At 45.8% G+C, this 24,141-nt stretch overlaps 1 protein-coding gene across 2 annotated transcripts in view; it reads right to left on the bottom strand.

The window, feature by feature from the left end:
• LOC147122304 (choline transporter-like protein 3) overlaps window positions 1-24,141 on the bottom strand; it is a 119,686-nt gene that overhangs the window by 23,098 nt on the left and 72,447 nt on the right. For both annotated transcript variants that reach the window (XM_085983282.1, XM_085983281.1), the window contains exons 10-12: window positions 17,698-17,863; window positions 15,255-15,411; window positions 2,990-3,073 (exon numbers count right to left, since the gene is read on the bottom strand). In XM_085983282.1, the coding sequence (XP_085839408.1) occupies window positions 2,990-3,073; window positions 15,255-15,411; window positions 17,698-17,863 (407 nt within the window). The remainder of the gene's footprint in view (window positions 1-2,989; window positions 3,074-15,254; window positions 15,412-17,697; window positions 17,864-24,141) is intronic.

Below are 24,141 nucleotides of genomic sequence, written 5' to 3' on the forward strand. Positions count from 1 at the left end.
TTCCCTCCCTCCCTTCTTCGGTGAAACCTATCCTCCAAGTTCCCCAGACTGTGAAAATCAGCAGCACACATGCTGCAATATCAACACCTAAAGAGTTTTATAAATAAGTTAAACAAAAGCTACATCAAATACAGTTGCGGAAGTAACAAACATACTTTTTAAACCAAGCAAGTACAACAGATGAATACACTGGGGGGGGGGGGGGGAAATTGAGCCACGCCCCCTTTGGGGTGTTACTTTTGCTACTTTTAGTGCCCCAAAAAAATTAGCACCCCCGCAGCCGAAATTCATCGGTAGCACCCCAAGAGGGAGGTGGGGCGCTACTGGAAGTGTCCCACCTCCCTCTTGGGGTGCTGCGAGGGAATATCATGGCGCTATGTACCACGGTACTGCAGGCCTTCCTCCCCTTCTTAAAGGGGAGGGGTCTTGCGCAGAGCAACCCGGGGCCCAGCTGGGCCACCAGGGATCAGAGTGCCGGCAAAAGAGCCCGGCACTCAAGAGAGCAGGCACTCTGCCGGGGGGGGGAGCTGAAGAGGAGGCTGGGGAAGGCAACGGGGGCAGGTGCTGGCAGGCGGCCAGCAACAAAAATGGCCGCCTGGCATCGCAACTTTAATTAGCGCCACCCTGGCCGCAGGTAGGCCCCCCTGACCCCGTCATAGCGTCCAGCGGTAACTCATGGGGCGCTGCGCACGGCGATGATGTCATTGCTGGCGGCGCAGCGCCACGGGGCGCTAACAGTTACTGCTACTGCTAACCTCCTGCTGAATTTCACAGGCGCGTTGGCGGCGCCGCGCCCGGTCGTTAGTTGCTTTGCGTCCCGTTAGCGCCCTTTTAGGACACTAACGGGAGGCGCAAAGTAACTGAATTTTTCCCCCTGGATTTTCAAAATAAACGGTTTAATGTAGCAATGAAGTAAAAGTTATTGCATATATACAAACACAAGTTACTGCAAGTTTTGATAACTCAAGAGGAACAAGTAAAGGCTACCTGTTCCATTTCTTGGTCACTTCTCTATTGCAACCCACTGGGAGGATCCTAGTCCAATTTCTATAACCATCTTGTACTCTTGTAATGTTATTTTGAAAATTTTACTGAACAATGCAGAGTGGATAATTGCACCCCACACATCGGAACAGGAGCCCATTTAAATAGTCAGGCTCCAAGGAGATCGACGCTGTAGGAATCTGATGACAAGGTCACTGGAGGTGATCACATGCTGCCTTCAGGAGTCATCTCTGTTATGTTCATTAATAACTAGACATTCATATTATGAACACAGCTAGCTTTTGCTAGTTACTTTTTATTGAGCACATGTGGACTTGTACAGCATCTTGTAGAGGCTTCCATTTTGACTGCTACCTTGTGGGTAGCCTAGCCTCATGGGTAATGTAGTCTTAATATAATATATAGCTGGGTAGTGTAGTCTTGTACATACAGCTATATACAGCTCTACTGCTCCACCTAGTGTCCACCACAGAATGACATGTTATTGATCACTACAATCTCTGCTACTTCGGAGGCATTTTGTGTTGTTTTTCTTGGGTCTAATGGCTGGAATTGTGGATGGGAGCACAGGGCAGGATTGAGCTGGTAGATCAGCTGCTGCAGTTCCAGGTGTTGTCAGTAAAACCAGAATAGGGATGAAAAAAACACTACCAGCCCTGACTCCCCTGGCCTCCATAACACTACCAGCCCTGACTCCCGCTGGTCTCCATAACACTACCAGCCCTGACTCCCGCTGGTCTCCATAACACTACCAGCCCCGACTCCCGCTGGTTTCCATAACACTACCAGCCCCGACTCCCGCTGGTTTCCATAACACTACCAGCCCCGACTCCCGCTGGTTTCCATAACACTACCAGCCCTGACTCCCGCTGGTTTCCATAACACTACCAGCCCTGACTCCCGCTGGTTTCCATAACACTACCAGCCCTGACTCCCGCTGGTTTCCATAACACTACCAGCCCTGACTCCCGCTGGTTTCCATAACACTACCAGCCCTGACTCCCGCTGGTTTCCATAACACTACCAGCCCCGACTCCCCTGGCCTCCATAATATACCAGCCCCGACTCCCGCTGGTCTCCATAATATACCAGCCCCGACTCCCGCTGGTCTCCATAATATACCAGCCCCGACTCCCGCTGGTCTCCATAATATACCAGCCCCGACTCCCGCTGGTCTCCATAATATACCAGCCCCGACTCCCGCTGGTCTCCATAATATACCAGCCCCGACTCCCGCTGGTCTCCATAACACTACCAGCCCCGACTCCCGCTGGTTTCCATAACACTACCAGCCCCGACTCCCGCTGGTCTCCATAACACTACCAGCCCCGACTCCCGCTGGTTTCCATAACACTACCAGCCCCGACTCCCGCTGGTTTCCATAACACTACCAGCCCTGACTCCCGCTGGTTTCCATAACACTACCAGCCCCGACTCCCCTGGCCTCCATAATATACCAGCCCTGACTCCCGCTGGTCTCCATAACACTACCAGCCCCGACTCCCGCTGGTTTCCATAACACTACCAGCCCCGACTCCCGCTGGTTTCCATAACACTACCAGCCCTGACTCCCGCTGGTTTCCATAATATACCAGCCCCGACTCCCGCTGGTCTCCATAATATACCAGCCCCGACTCCCGCTGGTCTCCATAACACTACCAGCCCTGACTCCCCTGGCAAAGATCATCACCGGTAAGTGAGAAGGCAGATAATGGGACCACCGATATTTCAGGTTTACTGCCATCATTTGAACCTTTTTGAATTTATATTCCATGCAAAAAAATTGCATTATTAATCTCAGAATCACATTCTGACTTTTGAAAGGGTCTATCTCAGGTCGACATAATATTCTCAGATCTAGTGTGTAACCATCACACATTGACTGCTGCTGTACCCAAGTACAAAGCCTTTTCAATTCGTCCTGAATAAAGATCATTGCACAAACCCCATTAGTTCACTAGCAGCTCTTACGGGAGCGAAGTACCTGGTTCAAAAATCGCAGCCACTTTTCCAGACAGCAGAGACAGCACGCGCAGCATTTCACCAGACATCTGGCACAGGCACTTTCCTAAAAGAGGGAGCAAAACAGTTCGTCAAATCCAAACAGTCCGTCAAATCCACTGCACTTGCAGCTCAAATGTTACTCCTGCTCATTATTCTATAAGAACTTGGTTTTATGTTCGGTATGACAGTTCATTCAGACTCTCGATTTTTTTTTAATTGAAAAAAACCAAGAGGCAAAGCCAAGGCCATAATGGAGGACACCACCAAGATAGTTAAAAAGAAAACGAGAGTCAGACTCTGCCAAAGGCTTCAGAGATATCTGAACCGAGTTCCAGAGGTGCAGAACGTAGGCAGCAAGATCACAGGTGAAGTGGTCAAACAAAAAGTCACACTGGCGATAATAGATTAGGCCAGAACTTTCATGGTGATGGATGATTTGTTGGCAGTGGCTTCCACAAGTTTTGAAAGTACCAATAAAAGGGCAATAGGTAATTTGAGTCATAAGAGCCACAAGAAAGTAGTACACTGGTAGTAAGCGAGATTGACAGGACAGCACAGGAGAAGGGTAAGTTTGGAGGCATGCATCTTGAGGACAGTGGGAGGGATCCCATCAGGACAGGAGGTACTTTAGAAATTGAGAACATAGAGGATCGGATAGACACGCTGGACATGAAACTTGATGTCAATCATAATAGTAGAACAGAATAGAGCAAGGGAGGGAGGTTCTTCAACAGGGTCGAAGTTACAGTCGGAGGAGAAAAAAGAGAGCCAAAAAGATCAGTTTCCTCTTTTGGCAAACTAAAAGCTGTACCATCGGGAAGAGGTTGAAAGGAAGATTTACAAAAAGTACAAGAACATGTTTGGCATTTTGAAACTGGCTGAGTGGCAGGAGGCAGAGGGTGATGGTGGAAGGTTGTTTTTGTGACTGGAAGCCTGTGTCCAGTGGGGTACCGCAGGGATCGGTGCTGGGTCCCTTGCTGTTTGTGGTCTACATTAATGATTTGGATGTGAATGTAAAAGGTATGATCAGTAAGTTCTCAGATGACACGAAAATTGGTGGGGTGGTAAATAGCGAGGAGGGAAGCCTCAGGCTACAGGACGATATAGATGGGTTGGTCAGATGGGCGGAACAGTGGCAAATGGAATTTAACCCTGAAAAGTGTGAGGTGATGCATTTTGGACGGACTAACAAGGCAAGGGAATACACAATGAATGGTAAGACCCTAGGAAAGACAAGAGGATCAGAGGGACCTTGGTGTGCATGTACATAGGTCCCTGAAGGCAGCAGAACAGGTGGATAAGGTGGTTAAAAAGGCATATGGGATACTTATATTCTATGCCTCGGCTAATGAAGGCAAGAGCAGGGAGGTTATGATGGAGCTGTACAAAACGCTGGTTAGGCCACAGCTGGAATACTGTGTGCAGTTCTAGTCACCACACTATAGGAAGGATGTGATTGCTTTGGAGAGGGTGCAGAGGAGATTTACCAGGATGTTACCTGGGCTGGAGCGCTTCAGCTATGAAGAAAGACTGAACAGGCTGGGGTTGTTTTCCTTGGAGCAGAGAAGGCTGAGGGGGGACCTGATTGAGGTGTACAAAATTATGAGGGGCCTAGATAGGGTAGATAGAAAGGAACTTTTCCCCTTAGTAGAGGGGTCAATAACCAAGGGGCATAGTTTCAAGGTAAGGGGCAGGCGGTTTAGAGGGGATTTGAGGAAAAACATTTTCACCCAGAGGGTGGTTGGAATCTGGAACTCACTGCCTGAAAGGGTGGTAGAGGCAGGAACCCTCACAACATTCAAGAAGCATTTGGATGAGCACTTGAAAGGCCATAGCATACAAGGCTATGGACCAAGTGCTGGAAAATGGGATTAGATTAGACAAGGCTTGATGGCTGGCGCGGACGCGATGGGCCGAAGGGCCTCTTTCTGTGCTGTATAACTCTATGACTCTATGATCTGCTGGAGGGTTAGGATGACAGCAGTTGCCACTTCTTTTCAATAAAATTACTTTTATCAGCTCCAATTGTGGAGTAACAGAAGTTATCTGTAGAGATGGATCAAGGTGTCAGGTAGAATAGATTATGATTACACCAAGATGTGTACCAAATCTGATGGATGATATGAAATCTTCTGTGGCAGTTAGAACATCATCAGTTACTTCATTGGCACAGGTAGAAGGTCAGAAGAGTGGAAGCAGCATTTGGAGCCGGGAAAAGTTGCAATAAATTCCTAAAGGCCATCCCAGTTGGCTGATTTATAAAGACCGATTCGAAGAACCCAGCTAGACAGCCGCTGGGACCACTGCGTGAGACCCAGAGTGCACAACCTTTGTGATGAGTTGGTCTCGTCGGATGCTGCAAAGTCAGCTCATGAATACCATGATCATATACCCCCTCCATAGCTTGAGCCTTGTGCAGGGAGTGAGACGAAGGGGGCTGCACAGAATATCACAACTGCTCAAACGAAAAGGTAAATGGCCATTATACATGGGGATAAAAAATACTGGAGCCTTTTTATGAGCCAAAGAAAATGCTTGTGCCAATTTTTCAGCCTTTGTAAAGGTTGTATAAAAGGAGGAAGAAGTCACAGCCACGAATGAGAGGATTGAAAATACAAACTGGAGGCAGGAGAAGGAGTCTGTGGCTGAGCCTTGCAGCCCCAACTCCCCGTTTGGTGTCAGGGATCGGTCCTAGGACCCCAGCTATTCACAATATATATTAATGATCTAGACGAGGGAACTAGGTGTAATATCTCCAAGTTTGCAGACGACACAAAGCTGGGTGGGCGTGTGTGCTGTGAGGAGGATGCCGAGAAACTCCAGGATGATTTGGACAGGTTGGGTGATTGGGCAGAAACATGGCAGATGCAATAGAACGTGGATAAATGCGAGGTTATCCACTTCGGTGGCAAAAACAGGAAGGCAGATTATTATCTGAAGGGCAATAGATTGGGAGAAGGGGAAGTGCAACGAGATCCGGGTGTCCTTGTGCACCAGTCACTGAAGGTAAGCATGCAGGTGTAGCAGGCGGTTAAGAAGGCAAATGGTATGTTGGCCTTCGTAGCGAGAGGGTTCGAGTACAGGAACAAGGATGTCTTGCTGCAGTTGTACAGGGCCTTGGTGAGACCACACCTTGAGTATTGTGTGCAGTTTTGGTCGCCTTATCTGAGGAAGGACGTTCTTGCCATGGAGGGAGTGCAGCGAAGATTCACCAGGCTGATACCTGGGATGGCAGGAATGACGTATGACGAGAGATTGGGTCGATTGGGCTTATACTCGCTGGAGTTTAGAAGAATGAGAGGGGATCTCATTGAAACTTATAAAATTCTAACAGGACTAGACAGACTAGATGCAGGAAGGATGTTCCCGATAGCCAAGGAGTCGAGAACCAGGGGTCAGTCTAAGGATAAGGGGTAAGCCATTTAGGACAGAGATGAGAAGGAATTTCTTCACCCAGAGAGTGGTGAACCTGTGGAATTCTCTACCACAGAAGGCAGTAGAGGCCAATTCATTAAATATATTCAAGACGGAGTTAAATATATTTCTTAAGGCTAAAGGAATCAAGGGATATGGGGAGAAAGCAGGGACAGGGTACTGAATTTGGATGATCAGCCATGATCTCATTGAATGGCGGAGCAGGCTCGAGGGGCCGAATGGCCTACTCCTATCTTCTGTGCGAGTCATCAAAGAGTGCTGTGAGTTTGGGTAAGTGTGAGAGTTCTTTAATTGTTATTTCTCTTTAAATCATTCTTGATAAGATTACTTAAGCAGTTGAAGTAAAGGGGAAAAGTTAAATATTTGGGATTCTGTTGGTTTAAGAAGAGTAAAACAAGTTTACACTGCAGTAGGAGTAAATTGGCACAGCAGGCAGTGGAAACCAGTTTTCTAACCAATCAGCAGGGGTGACTTATTTGGCTGTAAACAAACAAACAGTATAAAAAGACCAGTCCTAGTGCGAGTCATCAAAGAGTGCTGTGAGTTAGGGTAAGTGGGGTGTTAGGTGCTCTTTTCAAACTTTAACTCTGTGGGTTGTAGTTAATAAGGCCTTTCTGGTGCAGAGTGACTGTTGGTAAACCATTTAACTGGTGTAACTAGAGGGATTGATTTAATTTAAATCCAATTAATTAAAGGGGATACTAGCATCTAAAAATCGGGCAGAGGGTGTCCATAACTAACAATAAAAAATTTAATTAATTACATAGAATGGAGCAGGTGATGTGTTACTGTTGCGAGATGTGGGAGCCGGTGAACCCCATTGAGGCTCACGGTGATTACGTCTGTGACAAGTGTCTGCTGCTACAGGAACTCCAGCTCCGTGTTGATGAGCTGGAGTCTGAGTTTCAGACACTGCGACACATCAGGGAGGGGGAGAAGTACCTGGACTCTGTGTATCAGGAGGTGGTCACACCTATGAAGTTAATTAATTCAGATGTAACCCATGGTCAGGGACAGGACAGTGTGACTACGAGTGCGGCAGGTACGGGGATCCAGGAGGTAGAGCTGGTGGAGCCGCAGCCCTTGCTCTTGTCCAACAGGTTCGAGGTTCTTACTCCCTGTGGGGACAGGAGCAGGGACTGCAGGGAGGATGAGCAGGGGAACAGGGGGCCATTCAAGAGTGGGGAGTAAATAGAAATGTTGTATGAATGGACAGTAAGACTTTACACCCAAACTCTGTACCATTAGGTGGCGTGATACAAACCTGGCAACATAGAAGACCCTCCACAGAGGATTGGAATTACTGTGGTGAGTAATTGCTATCTGAGAAATTTAAATTAGCATTAATAGTTCCTCTCTCATTTAAAAAAAAATAGTATCTGAAGTTTGTGTTTTGCTTTGGTGAAATATCTTGGTGAGGTCGAAGGGATATTTACTAGTCCTAGCCCCTTAGGGGCTATCCCGGATCAGGCGTATTTCTCAGATGTTCACTTTCAACTAAAGATTGAGGTAGCCAAATCCTAAAGACGCTTAACTGGGTCTAAAGGTCCTGGCTATCTCTCCCTAAAGGAAAGGAGCAACCCGAGAATCTTACCATCCTCCAGATAGCACTTTTAATAAGTTTAGCTAGACTGTAACGTCCCGGATATTATGAGGGTACGGAGATCTCCGCTCAGAAATGTAACTCTTCACCAAAGAGTGTACATAGATTGAGTTCGCGAGTTATTGATACAGAAGATTTATGTGAGAGAATTCTAAAAATATATGGAGATCCTTTGGGCTGGAAAGAAACTTGCAGTGGGAGGGGGTGGATCCAGTTGTCGTGGTCCATGTTGGTACAAACGACATAGATAGGACTAGGAAGCCGGTTCTGTTAAAGGAGTATGAGCAGCTAGGGGTCAAATTAAAAAACAGAACCTCAAGGGTAATAATCTCTGGATTATTACCTGAGCCACGAGCGAATTTGGCTAGGACAAATAAAATTAGAGAGTTAAATGCGTGGCTCAAAGACTGGTGTGGGAGAAATGGGTTTTGCTTCCTGGGACACTGGCACCAGTACTGGGACAGGAGGGAGCTGTTCCGTTGGGACGGGCTTCACTTGGCCAGTGCTGGGACTAGAGTCCTGGCGGATCATATAACTAGGGCTGTAGAGAGGGCTTTAAACTAACTAGTGGGGGGGAGGTTCCTAGAGAGCAAATAATAAAAATGACAACAGAGAAGGTCATAGATTTAGGTAGCAGTGTGGAAATTAAAAACCAGAGCATGTCAGGAAGGGGCAGAAGGTATGGAGTAAAAGGTAAAGTAATAAAAAGGGCAAAAGCAGGAACTAAGTGTCACAAAACATATTTGAAAGTTCTCTATCTGAATGCACGTAGCATTCGTAACAAAATAGACGAGTTAATGGCACAAATAACTACATATGGGTATGATCTTGTGGCCATTACAGAAACATGGCTGCAGGGTGACAATGCCTGGGAATTAAACATACCAGGTTATTTAATGATCAGGAAGGACAGGCAGGAAGGAAGGGGAGGTGGGGTGGCTATGTTAATAAAGGAAGGAATCACTGTAATACAGAGAAATGATATTGGGTCAAAAGATCAGGATAATGAAACAGTTTGGGTGGAGGTAAGGAATAATAAGGGGAAAAAAACACTAGTGGGCATAGTCTATAGGCCTCCGAACAGTTGCAACTCTGTTGGACGGAGTATCAATCAGGAAATAGTTGAGCCTTGTAATAAGGGAACATCTATAATTATGGGGGATTTTAACTATCATATTAATTGGACAAATCAAATTGGGCAGGGCTGCCTTGAGGATGAGTTCATTGAGTGTATTAGGGATGGGTTTCTTGAGCAGTATGTAACTGAACCGACCAGGGGGCAAGCAACCTTAGATCTGGTCCTGTGTAACGAGACAGGATTAATTAAAAATGTCCTAGTAAAGGATCCCCTTGGAATGAGTGACCATAACATGGTTGAATTCCATATTCAATTAGAGGGTGAGAAGGTTGGATCTCAAACAAGCGTGCTAAGCTTGAATAAAGGAGACTATGAAGGTATGAGAGCGGAATTGAGTAGAGTGGATTGTGAAAATAGATTAAAGGGTAAGACGATACATGATCAGTGGTGTACATTTAAGGAGTTATTTTACAACTTCCAAAAAATATATATTCCACCGAGAAGAAAAGGGTGTAAAAGAAAAGACAGCCATCCGTGGCTAAGTAAAGAAATTAAGGATAGTATTCGACTAAAAACAAGGGCATATAAGGTAGACAAATCTAGTGGGAGGATAGAGGATTGGGAAAACTTTAAAAGACAGCAAAAAATAACAAAAAGATTGATTAAGAAAGGGAAGATAGATTATGAAAGTAAATTAGCAAAAAATATAAAAACAGATAAGAGTTTTTATAGTTATATAAAAAGAAAAAGGGTGGCTAAAGTAAATGTTGGTCCCTTAGAGGATGAGACCGGGAAATTAATGGTGGGAAATGTGGAGATGGCAAAAACACTGAATGAATATTTTGTATCAGTCTTTACAGTAGAAGACACTAAGAATATCCCAACACTGGACAAACAGGGGGCTATAGGGGGGGAGGAGATAAACACGATCAAAATCACTAAGGAAGTGGTACTCGGTAAAATAATGGGACTCAAGGCGGATGAATCACCTGGACCTGATGGCTTACATCCTAGGGTCTTGAGGGAAGTGGCGGTAGGGATTGTGGATGCATTGGTAATAATTTTCCAAAACTCCCTGGACTCAGCAAAGGTCCCGGCAGACTGGAAAACTGCTAATGTAACACCCTTATTTAAAAAGGGCAGTAGACAGAAGGCTGGAAACTATAGACCGGTTAGCCTAACATCTGTGGTAGGTAAAATTTTGGAGTCCATTATTAAGGAGACAGTAACAGGACATTTGGATAATCATAATTTAATAGGACAAAGTCAGCATGGTTTTATGAAGGGGAAGTCATGTTTGACAAATTTGCTGGAGTTCTTTGAGGAAGTAACATATAGGGTGGATAAAGGGGAACCAGTGGACGTAGTGTATTTAGACTTCCAAAAGGCATTTGACAAGGTGCCACACAAAAGATTATTGTTTAAGATAAAAAATCACAGGATTGGGGGTAATATTCTGGCATGGATAGAGGATTGGCTATCTAACAGAAGGCAGAGAGTTGGGATAAATGGTTCATTCTCAGACTGGCAATCAGTAACTAGTGGTGTTCCGCAGGGGTCAGTGCTGGGTCCCCAACTCTTTACAATCTATATTAACGATTTGGAGGAGGGGACCGAGTGTAACATATCAAAGTTTGCAGATGATACTAAGATGGGAGGGAAAGTAGTGAGTGAGGAGGACATAAAAAACCTGCAAGGGGACATAGACAGGCTAAGTAAGTGGGCAGAGATTTGGCAGATGGAATACAATACTGGAAAGTGTGAGGTTATGCACTTTGGCAGGAAAAATCATAGAGCAAGTTATTATCTTAATGGCAAGAAACTGGAAAGTACTGAAGTACAAAGGGATCTGGGGGTCCTGGTGCACGAAACTCAAAAGGTTAGTATGCAGGTGCAGCAAGTGATTAAGAAGGCCAATGGAATGTTGGCTTTCATTGCTAGGGGGATAGAATATAAAAATAGGGAGGTATTGCTTCAGTTGTACAAGGTATTGGTGAGACCGCACCTGGAATACTGCGTAGTTTTGGTGTCCATACTTAAGAAAGGACATACTTGCTCTCGAGTCAGTACAAAGAAGGTTCACTCGGTTAATCCCGGGGATGAGGGGATGGACATATGAGGAGAGGTTGAGTAGATTGGGACTCTACTCATTAGAGTTCAGAAGAATGAGAGGCGATCTTATTGAAACATATAAGATTGTGAAGGGGTTGGATCGGGTGGATGCGGGGAGGATGTTCCCGATGATGGGTGAAACTAGAACTAGGGGGCATAGTCTTAGAATAAGGGGCTGCTCTTTCAAAACTGAGATGAGGAGGAACTACTTCACTCAGAGGGTGGTAGGTCCATGGAATATGGTGCCCCAAAAAGCTGTAGAAGCTACATCATTACATAAATTTAAAACAGAAATAGACAGTTACCTAGAAGTAAAGGGAATTAAGGGTTACGGGGAGCAGGCAGGAATTTGGACATGAGTCTAGGTTCGGATCGGACATGGCCCTGTGGGTAGCGGAGCGGGCCCAGGGGCCGTGTAGCCTGATCCTGCTCCTATTTCGTGTGTCTAATTCTGTTAGATTCAGGAGATAGTTCTGTGATAGTAGATTGGCGGTTAGGATCAGATCAGCCATGATCTTATTGATGGCGGAGCAGGCTCGAGGGGCCGATTGGCCTACTCCTGCTCCTATTTCTTATGTTCTTATGTTTCTATGTTTCTATGTTTCTATGTTTTGCAGTGGATGTGCATACTGTATCATCTGGATGTGAGGAGGGCTGTTTTTGACACTCCAGAACCTCCTTCGTGGATAGCAATGCTCTATCCCTGGCAGGAGATGAAAGCCCAGCTCAATGTTGTCTACAGTAACTGCAGGACATGGGGACATATGCAAGAGAAGATGGCACACTTTGTAATCTGGCATGGTAAGCCTACCCAACAGTACCATCCACTAGGCAGATGCCCTCAGGTTCCCAATTCACAACACCACTGAATCAGACCTGCAGGGCCCCTTAAAAAAAAGATTGGTTTTCACAATGAGAGTTGTTTCACGGAATTCTGCAATAGATAAATATTTCAGAAGAGCCCAGCATTGAGGAGACAGTTATAATGTTAAAAATTGGGACTTGGTGGTGGGGGGGGGGGGGGGTGAGGAAAGAATCTATGTGATTAACTGAATTACTGGTCAATCCGAGCTAATTCGGAGGTCATTCAGGGTAGCAAAACAGACTCAAACAGAGAAGCAGAGCCAGTCCCTTAATGGTGAACATCAAAGATAGCAAGAAAGCGGGGAAGGTAGAGTTGCCAGAATTTTCTTTTGATTGACAGACAGTTAAAAGTTCTGGAAAATTCTTAAGTGAAGTGATAGAGACGGGAGGAAAATAAAGTGAGGCAAGGGAGAGATATTCGTAGCCACAAGAGATCAAAGTCAGGTGATTTAGGGGAGCTGGAACATCGGCGCAAACGTAAATATACGGAGCTTCTCTGGATCAGAAGCTGGAGTGAAAAGAAAATGTTAAGTGGGAAACTATAGATGAGGGCAAGATAACTGGAGCGGGAGAGCGACAGCGACAGAATCAAGGTTTAAGGAAACGGCGCAATGTCACGAGGCGAGGAGAGGGAGCAGGGGGCTTTCGCTGCTTAGTTTTCCTGATGCTTTCCAGTTTTCAAAAATGACAACAGCTTCAATCACACAGAGCTCTTGCGCGATTGGTTAACATCTTAACCCATCACCATCTTACTTGCCACAACCATAGCGCTTTCCAGATTTAAAAGGACAAAACTAAAAGGAATTGGGGAAAACTGCAATGATCAAGTGACACTTCATACGTATCTGCCCGGTTGGTGTCCACAAATAAGGACTGTGCGTGTATGTGGTTGTTGGAGAATAAAGCATTGAAACAGAGTGCTCGCCAATCACTTTCTTCAAAGCTGTGTTATTGCTGCCAGACTGGAGAGCCATTTGTGAAACTGTAAAGCATCAGAAAAACGAACAACGGAAAATGATCCAAACCAGGGAACTGAGGACGTACATGTACATAGATCCCTGAAGGCAGCAGAACAGGTGGATAAGGTGGTTAAAAAGGCATATGGGATACTTGCCTTCATTAGCCAAGGCATAGAATATAAGAGCAGGGAGGTTATGATGGAGCTGTACAAAACGCTGGTAAGGCCACAGCTGGAGTACTGTGTGCAGTTCTGGTCGCCACACTATAGGAAGGATGTGATTGCTTTGGAGAGGGTGCAGAGGAGATTCACCAGGATGTTACCTGGACTGGAGCGCTTCAGCTATGAAGAAAGACTGGACAGGCTGGGGTTGTTTTCCTTGGAGCAGAGAAGGTTGAAGGGGGACCTGATTGAGGTGTACAAAATTATGAGGGGCATAGATAGGGTAGATAGAAAGGAACTTTTCCCTTAGTAGAGGGGTCAATAATAAGGGGGCATAGATTCAAGGTAAGGGGCAGGAGGTTTAGAGGGGATTTGAGGAAGAACTTTTTCACCCAGAGGGTGGTTGGAATCTGGAACTCACTGCCTGAAAGGGTGGTAGAGGCAGGAACCCTCACAACATTCAAGAAGCATTTGGATGAGCACTTGAAACGCCATTGCATACAAGGCTATGGACCAAGTGCTGGAAAATGGGATTTGAATAGACAGGGCTTGATGGCTGGCGTGGACACAATGGGCCGAAGGGCCTCTTTCTGTGCTGTATAACTCTATGGGGGAGAAATTGGGTGAGTAGCGCCACCTGTTAGCGCCTAAAGAGGCAGTCAGTGGCTGTAGCGCCACTGGCTGCGTCTGCGGCGATATTCAGTAGGGGCGCTAATGGTGGCGTTAGGCATTTGCGCTGCGCCGCCACCGATGACGTCATCGGTGTGCGCAGCGCCCCATTCATGATATTTGGTAGCGAACGCCGCAGTTGCGCCGCTCGCTACCCGCGCCCGGTTCACGGGGCCTTACTGTGCCGGCAACGGCGCAAGTTAAGGTGGAGGTGCGGGGTGGCCGCTTTTTCGGCGGCCGCCTGCCAGCACCTCCGTCCCCGGCCTCCTAACCACCCCCCCCCCCCCGCGGCACTGCCGGCTGTTTCCCCGAGAGCCCGGTACTTCTCCTTGGTGCCGGGCTCATTTGCCGGCACTCGCGATCGGGGATCGCGCTGTTGCAGGCACCTCCCCCTTAACAGTGGGAGGAAGGCCTGCAGTACCGCAGCGTGCCGTGCCGCTGCATGTGGCGCTGCGGCACGTTGTGCTGCGATAATCAGTTTCAGCGCCCTAAGAGGGACGCGGAGCGCCTCGAGCCTCGCCCAGTCTCCCTCGAGGGGCACTAAAACTGAATTTCTGGCGATCGGTATCACTCCGATCGCTGCGCTAAATCCTGCGCTCCGCCGACTTTTGCGCCCCAACCCAATTTCTAGGCCTATGACTCTATAACAGTCCCGAGTGACAAACTGCACACCTGTGGGCTCATCTGGTCCTCAGTGTATCGCTTCTTACATGTGATCATCCACTGTTTAAATTAGAACACACTCGAAGATGAACTCTTATGGACGTGAAAGGACAGAAAATATCATCTTGCCCCAGGGATGAGAACATTTCCATCCACACTCAACTGATGTCAATAGGACCTGTGCCATCCAATGTAATTCGCTTTACAAACAAAACATTCAGTTTGAAGCACAGCTCATGCGTTTCACGTTGAAAATATTTCATTCCTTGTTTAAAAATGGGAGATCTCGCATTCGGAAATCATTTCATGGTACAAGATATTCTGGTACCAGAAACAGATCACATGACCATCAGCTGCCCTCAGTCCCACAACAAATGCAATCGTCCAAAATCAATGAATAGACCTCACAGCCAATATGATGCCGATACAATTACTGGAACAGAAATGGACTGGATTAAAAGCGAAGCATTCAGAATCAAAGACAAAATATATTATTAGCAGCTGAATTTAATTGGATCCATCTTTTTATTTTATATAGTTCATTAAAATCTTATAAAGTACACTTCAGTGAAACGCATTGCTCTTTGCCACGGGACATAAAACCTTTACTTTAAATGGTAACATTTTCTTTAAACAGAAGGGATATCTTGAAAAACATCAAAAGGACTGGAAATGAATCCCAGCCCTGGCTCTTGTCTTACCTTTCCTTTCAGGCTGCTGTGAACGTACAGAAGAACAATCCGTGGAATCCTGACAAGAGTGATTATAAATGAACCCTTAACAACCGTTCCCAGATGGTAATTAAACAGCCTTGAAACAGAAGTGAGGATTGGGTGGCTTGGCGGATTATTTTTGTCCCTGAGAAAAGAATTCACTTATTAGACTGAGCCCTCCAGCAAAAAGAAACATAGCTGGCGTTCAACGCGCTAAACATGAGCAATGCTGCTCCATCAAAGATTAAATGCACCGCTCGGTGTGGTACTGAGCCAGATTTCCAACAGGTCCAATTTCTGATCGTCTGGTGAACAGTTGCTGTAGTGGGTGCTGGAGCTGGGGGACGGGGGTGGAGAGGGGGAGAAATGCTAGAGTTAGGTTCAGGTCCCGGGGGGGGGGGGGGGGGGGGGAAATAAATTGCATGGGGTCTTGCTCCTCGCTGGAAAGCATTCATAGAAAGACAGACAGACCTGCATTTATATAGCGCCTTTCATGACAACCGGATGTCCCAAAGCACTTTACAGCCAATGAAGTACTTTTTGAAGTGTAGTCACTGTTGTAATGTAGGAAACACAGCAGCCAATTTGCACACAGCAAGCTCCCACAAACAGCAATGTGATAATGACCAGATAATCTGTTTTTGTTATGTTGGTTGAGGGATAAATATTGGCCAGGACACCGGGGATAACACCCCTGCTCTTCTTCGTAATAGTGCCATGGGATCTTTTACGTCCACCTGAGAGAGCAAACGGAGCCTCGGTTTAACATCTCATCCAAAAGACGGCAACTCCAACAGTGCAGCAGTCCCTCAGCACTGCACTGGAGTGTCAGCCTAGCTTTATGTGTTCAAGTCCCTGGAGTGGGACTTGAACCCACAACCTTCGGACTCGGAGGCAAGAGTGCTACCCACTGAGCCACAGCTGACACTATTACCATGTGGTCAAGGTACGACTCAGTTGTCATGAGCCTCTTCCCCAAAAGTTGAAAAGCTTGCCAACTTTCACTGTCAAGAGCTCAGACTAAGCAATGGCCCCTTTGGTGATGTACCAGAGGTCAGAAACACACCTGGAACCAGATCCCAGTCTGTCAGCACCCACGGAACCAGATCCCGTCATGCCAATGGTAGAGCGATTAAAATCGGGGATGCTCAAGGGGCCAGAATTGGCAGGGCGCAGAGATAGGAAGGGGCGAGTTCATGGAGGGATTTGAAAACAAGGATGAGAATTTTAAAATTGAGGTGCTGCTTAACCAGGAGCCAATGTAAATCAGCGAGCACAGGGGTGATGGGTGAACGGGACTTGGTGCGAGTTAGGACACGGGCAGCCGAGTTTTGGATGACCTCAAATTTACGTAGGATAGAACGTGGGAGGCCTGCCAGGAGTGCATTGGAATGGTGAGGTCTAGAGGTAACAAAGGCTTGGATGAGGGATGTGGTTATAGGAAACCTATGGTAGACAATGTCTGTCACGTATTGAGCTGCAAGTCATCAACACACTCACCTACCGGGAACTTATGCTCAATTACACTTTAAAGAGAATTTAAATCCCAGTTTATTTAACGGCAATTTCTTGCATTCCACATTAGCCTGTTAAAGGAAAAGATCTTCAGTTCAAGTAAAGCTTCGGCATTGATCTTTTCCCATGAAAAGCCTCCAATAGGCCATGTAAACTTCAACTGAGTACTAATGAAACCAGTGGCTACTTATGGCTGGTTGCAGAGAATCCTTACCTTTCTGAATGAAGCTCTTTTGGTGAACTTTTGATTGCTATCCACTTCCTGACCCTTAAGGGCTACTTCTATGAGCTCACACTACTAGCAAGGAGCCTCACTCGCTGGCAGCCCATATCACAAGTTCAGTACCACGATTTTCAGGCCATTAAAATTGGCCCTTAACTTTCAGAAAGTGGTAAAGCGTTCCATTCACACTGTCTAGTGTCAACATCAAGTTCTTTCCGATCAGCTAACGCATGGATCAGGTAGAGAGCAAAGTGCCCGCTACTTTGGCCGAGAAAGTGCCTTAGCTCCAGAGCGCCGCTCCGCGCCAAAGTGAACATTTTCCATTTTCCACTCAAACCACCCTCATGGGCCGAATGAGATCCCACAGATGTGACAGACTGCGGGCCTTCGTCCGCCAGGAACTGGAGACTGCCCAAATATCTTTCATGAAGGTCACTCACAGCCAGCAGAGAGGGGCTACCATGCCGCCAGACTCGGCTGATTCCAAACCAGGCCCTTGAGCAGAGAGGACAAGGCACTAGTCCATTATGGAATCAGGGCCTATACTTGCAATTTGCGACAAAGAACCATTATTTCTGGTCCCCGCAGTGAGGCCACACTCCCAGTTTCCAGGTAATCATGAACAGATGGGCTGTCCGACCATGCAATGCATCACGAGTGTTTAGAACAAACAGGTTCTACTCTTACTCCTACCTGTTGAAGTAACAGCACACCACAGCCCCAGCGATTGCCATCTGCTGACAAGCAACAAGAAATTCACTGGTCCAGATCAGTCCAATTAAATGGTACCACCACATGTACCGAATTCCAGACAGCGGTCTGTGCTCAACCTGATTACCTGCAGTTACATAAGCATTACCTGGGAGGAGATTAAAAAATGCAATGTAAAATACAGGAAAACACCACCAGTACCATACCACGCCACCATTAGTCCCTCATAATGAAAAGTCCGGGAAAGAAAATCTCGCCTCTTCTTTCAACCGACAGTGATCAGCATCTAATTGCAGTTGAAAAATGAATAAACGAGCAGACCTGCCAAAATAAAATTAAAATTAAAAAATAAAGGCTCGATTTAATTGTAAACTGGTCAACACCGTCTCTGGAGCATCTATTCCAAACCAGCAGAAAAATACAGCAATGAAGTTGCTGGGGTGTTTATTAACTAGTCAAGTGTCCAGGTGGTGGGAATGTCAGAAGGACCACCTCACACCTCCTGCAGCTGGCTGAAGGGGCCGGGACGTTCATGTGCCGATGGGTTTTCGGGATCAATGAAATGCAGTTGTGGCGATTGGGGGTTGGGGAGATATGGGGTTAAAAATATGCTAGCACGTATCATACGATTAGCCAAGAAAGTGAGAGCAGATGATATATTCGGCCATAAGTCCGATCACCTTTATAAGTTATATGAAATGAACATAATCACATTTGGTCCCAATTGCCTTTTAACTGTGATTGGTGTGTGACCCTAGGGAGGTTAAAAATAAAGTGAAACGTAAAGGGAATTTACCTTCATCAAATATAACCCGGAGACTAAACTTCATTTCCAGGGTAAAACACAGATAAAGCCGTTTCCCATTTATGAGAACATTTGGCTGCAGATAAATGTACTTTATCAAGGTTTGCAATTATATTTTATCTGGTGCATTTTCCAACATTTTGCAGTAGATATTTTATACATACATAAATATCTTATGCTGGCTTGATGGGAGTAGGAGAGACCAATCCCTACTGAGTTAGGCCTTTGTCAACAGCACTTCAAAAACAAGTCATTGGTTGTGAAGCACTTTCGGGCGTTCTGAGGCAGTGATAAGGTGCTCGATGCAAATGGAAGCTTTCTCTTGCTTAAAGCGGCAGTGAATGTTGTTGCTACTGAAATACATTAGAATTGGCAAATAAGAGCCCTTTTCATAAAAGCTCCTTTACAGACCAGAAAAATGGTTATAATACAGTCGGAAGCTCCCTCAGCATGGACCTACCACTTGTCTGAGTTACTGGAATTAGCTTCGCTGTGTTTGGATACAGAGATGAGGAAAGTACGAGAGGTATAGAGAGAGGGGAGCGAGCAAGAGAGGGAGAGAGCGCGAGACAGGAGAGCGGGGAGAGAGAGCGCGAGGGAGGGGAGAGGGAGAGAGGGGAGGGAGAGAGGGGAGAGAGCGAGAGAGAGCGCGAGGGGAGAGGGAGAGAGAGGGGAGAGAGAGAGAGAGGAGAGAGAGAGGAGAGAGGCAAGAGATATGGAGGGAAACAGAGACAATGGGAGACAGAAGTATTACAGGAGATGGCCACAAATGTTACATTTACTTATGTTCATGCACAATCCCATTGCAAATTAGCTAGTTAATTAATAGCTAGCAGGCGATGTATAAAATTACTGGCATTGATTATACACCAACACTTTAGTCATTTTTCTGATCTGCTGGAACCCCAGTGGTTCGAGCCTGTTAATAATCAACATTTACAGCTTTTGACCGGCAGTGCATAGATGCCATCTTGTGGTCCATGTGAGCTAAAGCATGCAGCGCAATCTCCGTAATTACACAACACATTCTTTGAGTTAATGTCTACCAAATGCGTAAGTAAGCCACTTGAAGAGAAAGGAAGCTAGCAAGAGCTAGCACGTCAAATAAAACAGATCCAATATTTATTTTATAAACTAGAAAGAGCTGTAGGCACAGCCACCAAACCAATTTGTCGGTGATGGAGCGAAACCTCCCTGCAGCTTTCTTCTGTGTACCATTATCTAACAGTGCCCAAATTCCCCTCAGGAGCCTAAAATGAGTGTCCTGGCTGACAAATGCAGCCAGCAAAAGGCTCATAAACCACAAGAGTGAAACCTAAGCAATTTCTAAAGCTTCCCCTCCCAAACATACTGCCTTGCAACACACCCCTGGACACTTATTAGCCTACATAGTGCTGACATTTCCCAGTATCACAGCAACAAATGCTTTCCTGCATCAGTCAGGGATAACAACAGACTAATAGGGAGCTTCCCTCCGGAGCTGACTTTGCTACATCTCATCTGGGAGTCCTTTATGCAGATATTGGGTTACAAAAGTGGGGCAAAAAATGGTCCGCACCCCAGCGCTAACACCCTTCAACTTGATGAGCACAATGTTCATCCCAAGGCATTTTTTTAATGAAGATAATTCATGGATTTAGACCCAACTGGTGCCGAGGGGGTGAGCAATACGAAGGTTAAATCTATTCTGAACTAGGACTATTTTGGGGCAGGAAACAAGGCATCGACAAATGCAGAGGGAGAAAAGTGTTTTGTGCACAACCAGGGATATAGTTAGAGGTTGAAGAAGCCTTGGTAGAAACATGCAGGTCAGGCAGCATCTGTGGAGAGAGAAACAGAGTTAACATTTCGGGTCAATGACCTTACACCTCAAACTTTTTCCAGTTCTGATGAAACGGGTTTTAAGCAAGTACAAATGGAGGAGGGGAGGAAAGAACAAAAGGGAAGGTCTGCAATAGGGTGGAGGGCAGGAGAGATTAAATGACAAAAGGGATGATGGTGCAAGTCAAAAGGGGGTGGTAATGGGACAAGTAAAGAAACGAAAGATGGGTCTAGAGTGTAATGATATCAGCAAATAGTGATGTTATTTGCCTGTTTGATTATCATGCCTTACCAGCATAGTTGCATGTATTGATTACTTATGCCTGACCAGCAGAGGTCATGTGAGAGACAAGCAGGAGTTAGTTTCAGTTTCGCTTTAGATGGATTTCTAACATGATGTCTCCTGTAAATGCTGTTGAACTGAGTTGAACAAACTTTGGATTAAAAGACATTCTCTTTCATAAATGTCTCATCATTGAACCCACAAAGAAATCAATACATGGTGTCAGAAGTGATTGAAAGAGATGAAGAGGGAAAATCTGAAGTTAAATCAGCTCTCCACAGATTAGCAAGCCAAAAGAGAACATCGTTGCTTACCATTGGAGAATAGCTAACGAAGTGAAAAAATGGAAGGTTTACACCCACCGGCAACGCTTCAGTTGACAGGTAATGTGGCTGAAAATTGGAGGAGATTCAAACAACGTTTAGAATTGTATTTAGCGGCAATCGGAGCTGACGAGAAAAGTGATAAACAGAAATCGTCAGTGTTCTTACATGTCGTGGGTGATGAAGCGCTGGTGGTGTATAATAACTTCACATTCGCTGCTGATGGAGACAAAATGAAGCTAGATAAAATAATGGAACAGTTTGAGGCCTACTGCATACCTAAACGTAACGTGACGTTTGAGAGGCACAGATTTTTCACATGTGTACAGAAAACGGGTGAGACTATTGATCAGTATGTGACTGAACTGAAAAACAGAAGCAAATCGTGTGAATTTGGGGGACTGACAGACTCGCTGATAAAAGACAGACTGGTGTGTGGTATTCCGGATAATGGTCTAAGGGAAAGACTGCTAAGAGAGCAAGATCTAGACCTGGGAAAAGCCATAGCACTGTGTAGGGCTACAGAGACTGTGAAGTTGCAGGCAAAGGAGCTGTTCAGTGACAGTAGCTGCAACATGGATGCAGTGAGTAAGAACGGACACAAACCGTTTAACAAAAAGAGCGCCAATGTGAAAAAAGAGGCGTGGCCAGCGAACGAAAATGAAAGGGACAATCGAAAGTCACGTAGTCGATGCGGTACACAGCATCCACCAAGAAAGTGTCCAGCATATGGTAAAACATGCACTAGTTGCAACAAAAACAACCATTATGCCCATTGCTGCAAGAAAGCAAGGTCCATACAGTAGATGAAAGCGAGATAGAGGAGTTCAATGTAGATGCTGTGTCTGAAAACAAAGAAGAAAAAAAGAGACTGGATGTTGACACCAAAAGTGAATGACATACACATTCCATTTAAATTGGATACTGGAGCACAAGTTAATGTGATATCAGAGACTGATTTTAAGAAAATTAGACCCAGACCAAAGATACATGGAATCAAAGTGAAAGTGACAGGATACTCAGGTACTCATATACCAGTGAAAGGAAGATGCATTGTCAAAGTAACACACAAGGACAGAGAGCACACGCTAGCATTAATCGTGGTGCCAAAGGATGTGCAAGCCATACTAGGTTTAAAAGCCTGTGAGAGACTGAACCTGGTAAAGAGAGTCCTCGTTGTGGAAAGCGAAGGAGAGACAGTCTATGATGAACTCATGAAAGAGTACAAAGACCTATTTAGGGGTCTAGGCTGCATTCCAGGAGAACACACGATCAGAGTAGATAAAAGTATGACACCGGTCATACATCCATGCAGAAAAGTTCCGTTTGCTCTTCAAAAGCAACTGAAGGCAGAGTTGGACAGGATGGAAAGCCTGAACGTGATTCGGAAGATAGATGAGCCAACGGAGTGGGTGAGGTTCCCTCGTCGTAGTGGACAAAAAGAATGGAAAGCTCAGAATTTGCTTGGATCCAAGAGATCTAAACAGAGCAATAAAGAGAGAGCACTTCAAGCTTCCTACACGTGAGGAAGTCATGGCAGTTTGCAAATGTGTGCGGGTTAGGTTGATTGGCTATGATAAATTGACCCTTAGTGTTAGGGGGATTAAATACGTTGGGTTACGGGGATAGGGTGGGATATGTGTTGGTGTAGGGGTTACGGGGATCGGGTGGGATATGTGTCGGTGCAGGCTCGATGGGCCGAAATGGCCTCTATCTGCACTGTGGGGTTTCTGTGATTTCTGTGAAATGCAAAGTATTTCAGCAAGTTAGATGCATCATCAGGATTTTGGCAGATGAAATTGGACGAAGCAAGTTCAAGACTGTGCACGTTCAACAGTCCATTTGGCAGATACAGATTCCTAAGGTTACCATTTGGCATTGCCTCAGCTCCTGAAGTGTATCACAAAACAATTCATATGATCTATGAGCACCTGGAGGGAGTTGATACATCAATGGGTGACATCATAGTATGGGGAACCACGAGAACTGAGCATGACGAGAGACTGAAAAAAGTGCTGGAAGCAACAAGGAAAACAAACCTGAAGCTGAATAGAGAGAAATGCCAGCTCGGGGTGACGGAACTGACATTCGTGGGCGATATCCTTAGCAGTGAGGGCATCAGACCAGATCCCAGAAAGGTGTCCGCCATTGAGAATATGCCAAAGCCACAATGCAAAAAGGACGTGCAGAGGTTTAATGGAATGATCAACTACATGGGGAAATTCATATCCAACCTCTCAGAAAAGATGGCGCCACTGAAGACTAATTGAAAAGAACATAGAATGGGAATGGAATCATGAGCATGAGAAGTCATGGAGCGATCTAAAGAAACTGCTCACAGAGGAACCAGTTCTGAGGTTTTATGACCCAGCGAGACCCATCAAGATATCATCAGATGCATCACAGAGTGGGCTCGGTGCCGTTCTTCTGCAAAAATATGACTACTGGCAACCTATTGCATATGCATCGCGCTCAATGACAGACGCGGAGACGCGATATGCTCAAATAGAAAAGGAGCTGCTCAGCATCACATACGCCTGTGAAAGATTTCACCAGTTTGTGGCAGGACAAGCAATCAGTGTAGAGACTGACCATAAGCCCTTGATTGCATTGTTCCAAAAGCCACTAAATAGCTGTCCGCTTAGAATACAAAGAATGATGATCAGGCTGCAACGCTATACACTGAATGTTGCGTACACACCGGGTAAACTGATGTATACAGCAGACACGTTGTCCAGAGCTGTAGACCCAAGTGAGCCCGCAAACACCACAATGGATGAAAAAGTGAACGCCTATGTGGACATGATCACAAGTGCACTGCCCATAGCAGATGCAAAAATGGAGCTCATAAAGAATGAGACAAACAAAGATGAAACAATGAGACGACTGAGGAAAAGCATCTTGGATGGATGGCCCAACATGAAGCAAGACTGCTCACCTGACATGGCAGAGTACTGGAACTGCAGGGCAGAACTATCAGTGGTCGAAGACATCATCTACAAAGGAAGTAAAATAGTTATCCCAAAGAGTCTGAGAAAAGAGATGTTAAAAAAGATCCATGGAGGACATCTGGGAATCGAAAAGTGTAAGAAAAGAGCACGAGAGGTGATGTACTGGCCACGAATCAACCAAGATGTGACAAATGAGGTGTCAATCTGCACAATATGCCTGAAATATCGAGCAAGCAATCCGGT

This window comes from Somniosus microcephalus, chromosome 3, assembly GCF_052327205.1.
Source record: "Somniosus microcephalus isolate GS21.2 chromosome 3, FLI_Smic_1.0, whole genome shotgun sequence".
In the NCBI taxonomy this organism is placed as follows: Eukaryota; Metazoa; Chordata; class Chondrichthyes; order Squaliformes; family Somniosidae; genus Somniosus; species Somniosus microcephalus.